The sequence below is a fragment of the Protobothrops mucrosquamatus genome, unplaced genomic scaffold, assembly GCF_001527695.2.
Source record: "Protobothrops mucrosquamatus isolate PMUCROS unplaced genomic scaffold, P.Mucros_1.0 scaffold_177, whole genome shotgun sequence".
NCBI lineage: Eukaryota > Metazoa > Chordata > Lepidosauria > Squamata > Viperidae > Protobothrops > Protobothrops mucrosquamatus.
The window spans coordinates 4,429,902-4,442,777 of NW_015386253.1; the positions used below are offsets into that span (position 1 = coordinate 4,429,902).

General features: G+C 40.6%; 1 protein-coding gene across 1 annotated transcript in view; it reads right to left on the bottom strand.

Moving 5' to 3' along the window:
- The window catches only part of NOD1 (nucleotide binding oligomerization domain containing 1), a 29,525-nt gene that overhangs the window by 13,507 nt on the left and 3,142 nt on the right, over nt 1-12,876 (bottom strand). Inside the window, exons 3-7 of the mRNA XM_015823217.1 lie at nt 10,674-12,477; nt 10,103-10,186; nt 7,734-7,817; nt 5,059-5,142; nt 2,006-2,089 (exon numbers count right to left, since the gene is read on the bottom strand). Of these exons, the coding sequence (XP_015678703.1) occupies nt 2,006-2,089; nt 5,059-5,142; nt 7,734-7,817; nt 10,103-10,186; nt 10,674-12,477 (2,140 nt within the window). The remainder of the gene's footprint in view (nt 1-2,005; nt 2,090-5,058; nt 5,143-7,733; nt 7,818-10,102; nt 10,187-10,673; nt 12,478-12,876) is intronic.

Consider the following 12,876-nt stretch of genomic DNA (forward strand, 5'->3'; position numbering starts at 1 on the left):
AGTAAAGCCTGCCATCTTGTGGAGGAATTAGAAATGCCTACATTTTTTATTTAAATCAGCAGATGGAATGTTGTATTTTAAAAGTCTCCTTGTTAAATTTTGAGGGGATGCCAATGCCTATTTTGTTTTAATGGATTTTTGTATAGTCAAATGTAGACTGACAATATCATTTTCTAACTGTCACACTGTAAAACATCATTTACATTTGAAGTTTTAAATGGTTGATGCTCTACTTTATTCTTTAAAATCCATTGCCAAATGTTTATCAGCTCCTCTAGACCAGGGGTCCCCAACCTGTGGGACATGGCCCACTACCATGGCTCACACTCATGCTAGCACCACCCCAAGCATCCCATTGGCGCTAGCACCCCGCCCCAAGTGTCCCACCGGCACTAGCGCCACCCTGACCCCTAGCATCCCACCGGCGCTAGTGCTGCCGAGCATCCCACTGGCGCTAGCGCAACCCTGCCCCCGAGCATCTCACCGGCACTAGTGCTGCCCTGAGCATCCCATCAGCGCTAGGTACTAGTGCCGCCCATAGTATCCCGCCAGTGCTAGTGCTATCCCATTTGCAGCACTAGCACCCACACAGCCCAATTTGCATGTGGGCATGTGCTCATGTGTGGCCATTTGGATGTGCGCATGCGCTCATGACAGCTGCTTGTGTATGCACATGCGCTCATGCGCAGCCCATTTGTGCACGTGCGTATCGGACTCATTTTTGAGCACGCACACGGTCCATTTGCACACGTGCACGTACCGGTGCCTGCCTCCCTTTCCGGGCTGTCAAATCAAAAAGGTTGGAGACCTCTGCTCTAGACTTCCACAGGTGCCACAATTCCTTTTCAAAAAAGCTCATGTCTTCTTTTGAACTGGTTGATCTACTGGGGTCTCAGAGCTGTACTTATATGTGGGGGGGGGGATCCCAGAGTGTGACTGTATAATCCATGTTTTGGGCTATCATATCTAAGTGTGGTAAGGCCACACTTGGAATACTGCATCCAGTTTTGGTCACCACGATGTAAAAAAGATGTTGAGACTCTAGAAAGAGTACAGAGAAGAGCAACAAAGATGATTAGGGGACTGGAGGCTAAAACATATAAGGAACAGTTGCTGGAATTGGGTATGTCTAGTTTAACGAAGAGAAGGACGAGGGGGGACATGATAGCAGTGTTCCAATATCTCAGGGGCTGCCACAAAGAAGAGGGAGTCAAGCTATTCTCCAAGGCGCCTGAAGGCAGTACGAGAAGCAACGGATGGAAACTGATCAAAGAGAAAAGCAACCTAGTACTAAGGAGAAACTTCCTGACAGTTAGAACAATTAACCAGTGGAACAACCTGCCTCCAGAAGCAGTGAATGCGCCAACACTGGAAGTTTTTAAGAAGAAACTGGACAGCCATTTGTCCAAAATGGTATAGGGTTACCTGCCTGAGCAGGGGGTTGGACTAGATGACCTGCAAAATCCCTTCCAACTTTATCATCATCATTATTATTATAATTAAAATCTAGACAAATTACTTGATGGCAGAAAAGAGATTTTTGGTAGAAGGAAATTTTATTTTTTAGGTTTGATATGCCCATTTAATTTTTCACATTTAATTATCTCCAAATGGGAGGAAATTCTAATAGCGATTTTGAGTGACCATGATCAGAGTAGAATCTGAGGCCTGCAGAAAGGTGACCCAACTGTCCGCAAAGGTATTTCTCCAAAGAGTATTTGGTTGTTCTACCTAGCCAGGCTTTGAATTTTTTCCAATACTATAACCGTGTAAGTAGGTTTCTGGCAAAGGCATTGTGGGGAATTTAAAAAAATGGCTTTGTAATGCTCTGGAGGATAGGATGAAGAAGAAAAGAGAGGTAACATCGAAGTGACACCAGGATACTGAGATTCTGCACAAAAGGTTCATGCTAGTTTTGCAATGCACATTGAACAATTCTGAAATCTAGCGGGCCTTTGGGGGGGGACATATGGCATGAATATCAGTCTACTCATAAATATTTTACCTGATATTGGTTAAGGTGGGGTGATTTTTCAGTGCCTCTGCAAAAGCCTTTGCTCCTTCATCCCCAATCTTGTTACCCCACATTCTGCCAAAGACAAAAAGACCAGGTACATTAAAGAACATTACCATCATGGACTTTTTAAAATATTTTTTAAAATCCTGCCTTTATTATTTTTATAAATAACTCAATCCAGCATGCATACTTAATGCTCCTATCCGTATTTTTTCTCCATAATAGCAGGCCCTTAAGATAAATTAAGCTGAGGCAGAGTGACTGGCCCAAAGTGATCTGACATTAGGGGAAATAGTTATCGAGCCCTTGTCATGGTCAGACCATTCTCTCCTAAGGATGGACTTCCGGACCGCGCCCCCCCGCCGCAGGGAGACGGAACCGCCTAGATGGTTCCGTCCCAGGCGACTGATGGACCCAGAGAGGTTCCTGACGGAGCTTGGGCCTTATCCGGAGGATCTGGTCCATGACTCGNCAGCAAGCGGACCTGACCTAGGGAGGATTTTATACGGGGTTTATTTTTTAGCAATTTGACAGAGACACAACTTTAAAATTTGATTTAATTCGGTTTTATCGGGGGGGGAATGTATTTATGTTTTGTTTTAAATATGTTGTGCGCCGCCCTGAGTCCCGTCGGGAGAAGGGCGGCATATAAATTAAATTAAATAAATAAATAAATAAATAAAGTCACTCAGCTGGCTTTCATGCCTAAAGCAGGACTAGAACTCACACCTTCTAGTTTCTAACTTTACACATTATAATAATAAGCCATCAGAATCATACTAGTTGAGAATTCAGGATATTGGAGTCCTCATACAGGGAAAGTGCTTAGGATGGGAGAAGTTGGTTCAGTATAGCATAATATATGAACTAGGTCAACTGTGGCTTTTTCAATAATCTATAGGTTAGATACAGGTAGTCGTTCACTTACAACCATTTTCTTAATGATGGCTTGAATTAATGACAATCTCTGAAAAAGTCAATTACAACTTAAATTTGAACTTATGTCTGTCGCCTCATCCCTGCAATCATGTGATCATATTTTGGGTACTTAGCAACTGATTTACAATCTGTTGCAGTATCCTGTGATCAAGATTTGTAATGTTTTTTTGCTGGTTTCTGACAAAAACTATTGCTTAGCTGGATTTGCACTAATAACTGCATGGCTTGAATTATAACCACGATTCTTATGACTGTCATAAAAATGGCAGTAAAATCAGGTTCAGTCACAAGATGACTCACCTTATGATGGCAATGACTTACAATGGAAATTCTGGTCCCAAATTGTGGCCATAAATCAAGGAATACCTGTACCTGATGTCCCAAAAGTGCTTTTTCAAGACACAACTGGACTTTCTTGTTTTTCTTTGAAGATGTTTTGCTTCTCGTCCAAGAAGCTTCTTTAGCTCTGACTGGATGGTGGGGAATGGAAGGATTAATATTCCTTGCAAACAGCTGGTCATTTGCATTCTTTTAGACAGTTGTTGAGGCCACCTGGAGGTTTATCTGTGTCCTCAAGGTCACCTGAGTGATGCAAATGGATGTGGAGCCTTCTTGGAATTGCTGAAAGGACTGTGTTGTAGACTGGAGATTGTTCAACAGAGGAGGAGGGATACGAAATCAGTTGCTTCTTGAAAAAGCACCTTTGGGACAATCATGACCTGGATGATTGAGAATCTTCATAGACACTGTACATCTGGTTTACATTATATGGAACAGAATGAATTTAAAAAATCTAAACTCATTTGTTTGGAAAACAAATTTGCAAGTGCATATTTTTATATGTTGCATTTCTTTCCTGGTTTTTCTCTGTAAGTTCAAGACTAAAGTCTCGTCTCCCCTTGTTTTATCCCTAACAACATTAACCTGTGAGAGAAAAAATTGCCCAAAGTCAGCTAGTGAGCTCTGTCAACTAACGCTTATACAATTCCAATTAAATTAGAAATTAATTAAATTTTCATTGCTAACTGCCATATTTACTATAACTATATTTATATGCATGAAAAATAGCTTTGGCTGAAAAGTTAATATTGTAGCAAAACATGCTGAACAACCTTTTAAGTACAGATTGCTTTATTCACATTTGATTTGGATATTTTTTAGATACATCAACAAACCAATTCCTGACAGATCCCCCTATCTATGCAAATTTCTCTTTGAACAGATTAATTGACTATGGATATTTATAATTTGTATTTCTCCTTAAGATTGCAAAAGTATATTTAAATGTAAAAAGTTTTTCAATCAAGTTCAGTTCTTAGTGATTCTGTGAACACACTCCCATAGTTTTCTTGGCAAAAATACAAAAATAGTTTGCCACCCTTCTTCTGTTTTTTTGGAGTCCCAATTTAGCTCGCAATCCTGAGATTCTATTTGGATATTAGCTTTTGGGAATTTTCATCAAATTTATTTAGGGGTTGCTGCCAATATAGTTCCCAATTATTTTTGCTTCTGTGTAGTTTATTTTGTTTCTTTTTTATTTTGTTTATACATTATCTTTTATGTCCAGTGAATAGTTAATAAATAAATTTAGATATCTTTTTTAAAGTTCTAAAAGATAGGAGACAAAGGAAGCTAACAATGAGATTAGAAAGGAGGATTAATAAAGCTAGACTTCTTAGCAACATAAATATTAAAATGAAGTCACAGATGGTCTTTGTTTAATGACTACTTGTTCAGCGATGGTTCAAACTTCTGATAGTGCTGAATGAGTGGCAGTTATGATCACACCTCATACCTATGGTCATTGCAGTGTCCCACAGTCATGATCACTATTTGCGACCTTCCCTGCCAGTTTCTCACAAGTAAACCCAATGGGGAAGTCAGCTGGAAGTAGGAAGTCACGGTTCTCATTTAGTGACCCATGTGGTCCTTGCTTAAAGACCACAGCTGGACTCCCAGAAGTATTGTCACTAAGCAGCAAGGTCACATAGCCATGTCCATATCTCTTAATGGCAAAGCTTCTGGTTCCAATTAGCATCATTAAATGAGGACCACCTGTACTGGTTTCTGACCAGAACATTTTAAAAAAATGCCATACTTACCCAATTTCATACATAGTTTTACTTTTCTTGATGGCATAAGCAAGACTTTTCCCTCCTTCGGTTGTTATTTTGTTTGCTCCTATCCTGCAAAGAAATTATTTGGAAATCAAATCAACAAACATTTTTGTTTCAATGCTGTTTTAGATACCTAACATTGTGTTGGGAAAAACTGGCCCTTTCACCATGACTCAGTTAGCCTTATGCCCCATTCCTACACCAGCATATAATTTGATAATCTCAGTTCCAATCCTTATCCTTCTTTATTACCTATATTCTGGCTTGCTGCTCCATGGTGGTGTCCTGCTTTCAGATGTGTGTTTTAAGCCATCTGGCTTTGCTGCCCCTCTCCTTTCTAACTGACATCAGCTTGCAAATATCTATCAATTATATCTTTGCTGTGACTGGCAGAGAACTATCCGGCAAGAGAAGACATGCCTAAACCAGCTTAGGCTGTTTTTGCTACTCTGCAGTTATGATTAATCACAGTTTCACATTTGCCACATTCTAAGTAGTAGCTAATTTTTAAAAAGTGGAAACTTCCAACATTCTTCAGAGAAAAAGCCAGCACACTAGTCTGCTCTTGATATCATTCAACCATATACCTTTTTGGTATACCTTTGGGAAGAAGCCTCTCGGTCGCATGGCCTTCCCACATAATGGTCCCATAGGAAATGACCCCCATTTTGGAAGCACCCACAATGAATGATACACTCCTCAGCTCCTCTGTACATTGGAGGCCATGTGGTGCCATCCCAGAAGTGGACATCATTTCGGAGGGGGATACATATGGAGTCACTACAGTATTCCTGCAGTTGTTCATAAAGGTGCTAAGTGGCTGAATTTTGTTCACATGACTGCAGAAGCACTGTAGAGGCTATTGACTTTGGGCAAAGGTTATAAGTCCCTTCATTCAGTGCCACTAAAACTGAATAATTGCTGAACAATCAATCATAAGTCAAGGATTACTTGTATATTGAGTGGCTGATTCTGCCACTTACAAAGCATTGTCAATTCATGACATTCATAAAGTGGGACTGCTAGAGAAGTCTGCAGGGATACTTCTGGTTACTCACATTTACATAATACGATATACTTCACTGATTAGCCAATTGACCATATCAACCATGAGCATCAGCCACAATAAAGTACAATAAAATGAAGTGATATAAAATATATACAAATTTATACAAATAATCCTCAAATGTAGGATGACATAAGATAATTGTGCAACTTGGATTTAACAAATCCAAAGCCACTCCTGAACTGTCTCAGTGTCCATCATTTTTTTGGGGGGGCGGCTTCTCATGCCAGAAATATCAGCAATTAATCTAAAAAAAGATTTTTCCCACCAAAGCTGCCAAGGAGTTATACTTACATGCTGGTGGTTCAACACTGGTTGTTGAACATTTCCATTATCATCCAAATCCTCTCTGGCCAGTGATCTTGGAATAAGAATTACCCTTCAACTTCTACCAGATGTCAGATAAATTTTGATTAACTGGACCCCCATGTGATAATTTAATCTCAGAGGAACCCAATGATAACTGCAAGGCTAATAATAATCAAGCTAAGACCCTCAACATCTTAAGATTTTCAAGATAGAGCATGGATGTTCTCATAAAGTGGCTCCTATAGGAAGATTCACCCTTTCCTATATATTTTATCACGATGGGTCTAACCAGAAAAAAACCCATTTAACGAAAATTATTCTCCTTCACTGATCTCCTCACTCCACCCAAATACTTATTATCCATCCCAACAAATTTTTGCTAGGGTAGCAGATACTACTCTAACAAAAGACTGGTATTTACCTACCTACCCACCTATACGCATACATACATACATAAATATACATGTACACACATTACACTACAAGCCACCAAACCAAACAGAGGAAATAGGTGAACGTTTTGCTAATCAGTTATCTTCTATCAAGAAGACTGCAGCGTGCCATTTCTCATTTATTTATCACTGCTAATTAAAAGAGACAAAGTCACAAAACTGAGTCTCACTTATTTTGGCTTTGTCATGTGGGAGAATTCACTGGAGAAAGCAATTATTTTGGAAGAAGCAGTGGCAAAAGGAAATCAGGCTGCCAAACAACACCGTGGTTGGACACCATCAAAGGTAACACTAGCTAGAGCTTAGAACAACTCACAGGAGCAATGCAAGATTGGAGGATGTAGAGAAACCTGGTCTATAGAATTGCCAAGAGTCAGACATGATTGAATGGATAACATCATCATCATTATCATCATCATCATTATCATCATCAATTAAAAGAATCTAATATTTATTTTTAAAGTCAGATGGGGTCAGGCAGCAGGAGGGTGCCAAAGCTAATATTTATGGGCATATTGGTGTTCATGAGAATCTCACTGGGTAACTCAGAAGTACTTTTTTGCTATATAAGCAGTCACCCCTGGGTTCAAACAAGCCTATTCTTCTCCCACTCCATCATGGCAGCTGCTGGTAGAGTAATGCAAACGAGATTCACCATGTAAGGGGCTCTGGATACTGCACAATTGTATTGCTCCAAAGCTCAGAGATACTTAACCTTTGCATCCAGCAGGATTATATGGAAAAATCTTGGAGTAATTGAAGAGGCAGAGTCCATTTTTGAAGGCTTAATCACTTGAGAACTAGGATGATATAGGGATGAGAGAGATACTTACTTAACATAGATGAGGCTTGGACATTCCTCAATGAGTCTTGCCACATATTTTGCTCCAATATCAGTAATCTGGTTGTTATATAAGCTTTGGAAGGAATAATAGCAGGGTATTAACTAATTAAGTTAATTATAGCAAATATATATTTTCAAAAAAAAGTACAAATATAATTTCCCAATTATAAGCTAATTGAGACATAAGCTTCTTTCCTTTGCACAAGAATCAATAAAAATTAAAGAAGCAGTTCCATACAGTTTCAGACCTCTTAAGATTTGTTATGGATTGTTGCTCATTCAGTAGCTTTGATGCATATACAGGTAATCCCTGAGTTACGGGCATTCACTTAACGCTCGTTCAAAGTTACGTGATAAGCACCCCTTAGTGCTTACGAGCAAGTCCAGAAGTTACAAATATTGCAGCACCATGGTAGTTGTTCGCTCTTACAAGTGACCACAGAGGCTCTGCAACATTCACCCTGATTATTCTCTCCCTCCCCACCCCCGCCCCTAGGCACCAAGCCTTCAATATTCACCGTGAAGATTGAGATCCTTCGCTTTCTTGGCTACTCCAGGCCTTCGGTGTGTTTCTCAGAGAATGGAGGCCTAAAGTAACACAAGAGCACGCGAGATCAGTGGGGTGAGATCTCACGCTACTGATCTCATGGTACTTTAGGCCTCTGTTCTCTGCAACAGAGAATGGAACTGAAGCTGGGGGACGCTTCGACGTGCCTCCAGAGGCTGGATCGGGGCTCTGGAGGCCTTTTCCAGGCCTCTGCTGCCTGGATCTAAGGCCGGGGGAGGCTTCCGCGCCCCCCCTGCAGCCCGATCTGGACTCCGGAGATGTTTTCCAGGCTGCTGCTGCCCAGATTTGAGGCTGTGGAATGCTTTCACAATCCCCCCTGCAGCCCAATCCGGGCTCCATAGGCCTTTTTCAGCTGCTGCTGCCCAAATTTGAAGCCGTGGAACGCTTCTGCAGCCCCCACATGGCCCAATTGGGCCTGGAAAAGGCCTCTGGAGCCCGGATCGGGCCACGCGGGTGCGTGGAAGTGTTCCCTGGCCTCAAATCCAGGTGGCAGCAGCCTGGAAAAGGCCTCCGGAGCCCGTATTGGGTCGTGGGAGGGCTGTGAGGTTCCACAACCTCAAATCTGGATGGTAGCAAGAACTGTGGCAGAGAGGGGATGGATCTTTTCCAGGTGAGTTTGGCGCAGCAGGAAGGGAGGGGGAAGCATGCAGTATCTTAGTGGTCAGGGAGGCCTTGGGGGCCTGTTCCAGCACAAGGCCCTCCATGGCCTTCCCCCCCCCCCGAGATAACTCATGTTCGCTTAACGAGCCGCATGCATTTTAATGAGCAAGGGAATGATCTTGTACCTCAAACAAGATTTACTCTATGAGTTTTCAAGTTACGAGTGGAATGGGCAGGCTCCATTATACTCGTAATTCGAGGACTACCTGTACTGCTTTTTGGATTGACGTTAGAATAAAACCCATTAAATTTAAGGCAATTTTTTCTAAGTGGACGAGTATAGGTTTGCCCCATTAAAACAGAAATTACCAGATAGGAGGTACATAGCTTTCTTTTAAAACACAGGTGTCAAATAATCGTGTCACGTGACATATTGTGATGTTTCACAATGTTTTTTGCCTTTGCGGAGCCGGGGGGGGCGTAGTCTGCGCATGACGCATCCGGCCTGTGGGCTGCCAGTTTGACACCTCTGTTTTAAAACATTGCCTCTTAAATCAATTGTATTTACTTCTTTGACCAAGGAAAATCACTACACACACACACACAATCAGCACCACCCCAACTTCATTACCACCACCAACTCCACTGGCAGGGCAAGCTATAGTATATAAACAGAGAGCAAATCTCACACATACTAGCAGTGATAATGTTACCTAGTTGAGTAATGAAATACCTGCAAGCAAATAACTAAGCTCAGAGAGGACCAAAGATTCCACAGTTAAATCCTGAGCTACATATATTCTTTTTTTATCAGCTTGATATGCTGGATGAGGTTTGTGGACACTGAAATTCAACCTTTGCAAATAAAAGTTGAATGGATCTATTAGCATGTAGTGAATCGGGCATTGCACCTTCACCGCACCTCAGCCTAGTTTTGCAAGTGCTCTTCAATTCATCTACATTCAATAACTTTCCAATTGTTATTCTGTTAGTTCATTATGCTGCACTAAATATAAAAATACTAAAGGTAGGATATAAATAAATGTGTGTTGATGGCAATCAAGTAATGGATCAAATGATCTGGTAATAATCTAGAAATATGTGAGTCATTACTCTTTCACATTATTCCCCTTGATAATTGGAACACGCCCTTCACACAATGAGTATCTGAGCTCATCCTTTGTACATACCCCAAATAAGATACAATTTTGAATTTGGAGAGCTCCTCGTAAAGCACTCTCACACCTTGATCTGTGATTTGGTTCACACTCACCCTGAAGTAAAAGAAAGACATGTGATAAAGTAGCTGGTTCACAGCACCATTTATAGGGGTGGGGGGGGGAGAAGTATGATCCTTTTAATTCGAAGAGGCACTAGCAGATTTAGCTTTCTTTGCAATACCATTAATCAATCTTTGAATACAGAACAAAATTGCCTCTTTCTTTTCTCTTCCACTAACTGAAGCAGTTTATTCATAAATAAGTAAACCAATCTCTAAAAGAAGCTGATTATAATTCCTACAAGTAATATTTTAAGACATTCTAGAGTCACTCAAAGGACAATTTTACCAGCACTATGTAGATGAGAAGGGGGAAAAAAAGGAAGAATAAAGAGATGAGCTTCAAATGCTTCTCTTCTATGTCAAACTTACGCATGTTATTTACCCATGATATTTGGAAACAAGTCTGCTCCCCGATTCTTTCAAGGAGAAGTAGCTTCTTTCCTTATATCAGTTCCTATTAAATCATTGTGTTACTGTACCTGAGTACTGCCAGATGGCTAAAGCAAGGTTGCAGTTGCTTAATCCCATAATCATTGATGTTGTTATTGTCCAGATCAAGGGCCAAGCGTTTCTGGAAATGATGCATAACAAAGGAAATGGCACTACAGTCAGCAGAGTAGGCATTGCAGTAAGTCAGCTTGATGTAATTGGCACGCATGCATTTGGCAACCCCTTTACCAACTTTCTCACTCTGAGTTTCATAGATGCATCTCAGCATCCAAACAAAGTTTGGCATTACTTGCACCTGTTTGTATTCTTTCAGCCTTGCCCGAGAGAGACCCTTCAGATGAGATTTCATGCTTTCAAAAAAATAGGCCAGAAGAATCCTCCGTTTCTTCTTGACTATCCTCAGAGGAATCAGATGCCTCAAGAGTTTCTGCCTTGCCTTGGAAAGCAAGCCACACAGGAAGAGATTAGTAAAATGAAAATGCTCTTTATTTCGGAAAGGATCTCCTCCTGTTGGGTGGTAATGTTTTGACCAGGAAAGAGGCAAGCATGAAGATAGAGTAGTGTCTTGCATGGAGCATTCAGCAAAGAACTGCAGCAAATCCCTGGTCCCCACTTTCTCATCTGTTACCAGATAAAAAGCTGCAAAAAATGACTGCAACGTCAAGTGCAGGAATTCATAGGAAGATTGGTCTACATTATCTTCATAATTGGGAACTGCCCTGAGAAATCCTAAATGTAAATCCTGCTCAAGGATGTTGCTGAGGACTTCCTCTTGCTCAAAGACAAAGAGAGATTTCTGCATCCCCACGTAGGCTATTTTACTCAGTGCAAACAATTTCTCTTTATTGGACCTGTATGTTTCTTCTTGGCTTCTGTTGTTCTTCTTTAGCAAATTTGTCTTCTGAATACGATTCAGGTGGACTTCAGTCATAAGCAAGAAAATGTCCGTTAGAGTGACAGTAAAGTCTGGGAGCTCATGGCTATCAAACGCAGAGTGGAAATGTTCAAAACATTTGAAGATAATCCAGCAAAACAATGGCACTGAACACAAACTGATTAGATTTGGGTTGGCTTCCAGTTGATTCAGAACTAAAGTTTGACATCCTTCATCTTTGAAGAACATTTTAGTATAGTCTTTCAGGTTACTATTGGAAAACCCTCGGAGATGTACTTTCTTCCGAACTATGTTTTTATCAATTTCTGTCCCTGTCCTGGCTGTCAGAATTTTTCTAGATCCCTTCAAAAGCTTTCCACTGAGGAGGCCCACCAGAAGAGCAAGTGGGTGAATAGATTCAGTGGGAGAGCAGATTTCAGGAATACTACTGAGATCAAAATCAGAATGAATTTCATCAAAACCATCAAATGTAAACAAGACAGTATGAGGGAATTTTACAATGAAGTCAAAAACCTCCTCTTGATCCTGATCTGGGAAACAGTTATACTTGAAGAGAAGATCCTTTAAACAAAAGGCTTCTTCTTGCTTAAAGCAGCTGAACATTCGGCATCGGAAACGGAAGAAGAATTTGGCCCCTATGTCAAAGGCATTCTTGGACCAGAGATTTTGCATCTTTTGCAGTAACATGGACTTTCCAATCCCAGCATCCCCAAAGACATAGATGGTCTCTCCATTTTCATTGATCAGCCCAAAACTGTCAGTAAGTAGATCTTCTAAGGCATGCACATTACCGAGTTTCTCATTTTTGTGACTGAGAAACTGCATGATGTTGGCAGAATATATTTCTTCAAGCAACATGTCCTCCTTTTGGGCATATGACATGACGAACTTTGTTTCTCGACCCAATTCATCTTTAAGTTTCTGCTGGTATCTGCTGACTAAAGATAAAGCTGAATATTATTAAATGAAAATTTAATGCAGTTCATCTAACAGAAAGATCACTAGGAGCCAAATTGTGTTCTACTCTTTCATGTTTCTCTGGAACATGTGAGAATTTTCAAACCAGTTATGCAATCTTTTAAGAGACTGGCATTCAAAAAATAATAGTAAAAAACACACATGCACTCATAAATACCAAGCATTTAGATCATAAACTTCTCTTTACACATATAGACTTCCTCCACATAAGTAAATTGCTGTAAATGTGTGCCAGGAAATTGAGATTACCCCCCCAAACACATACAGCGTAATTTCACATGCATGACACTGTCACACATTACATATCCTAAATGCACATTAATTTTATTGTCCTCTTTTTAAAGAGTTTATAAACTGTT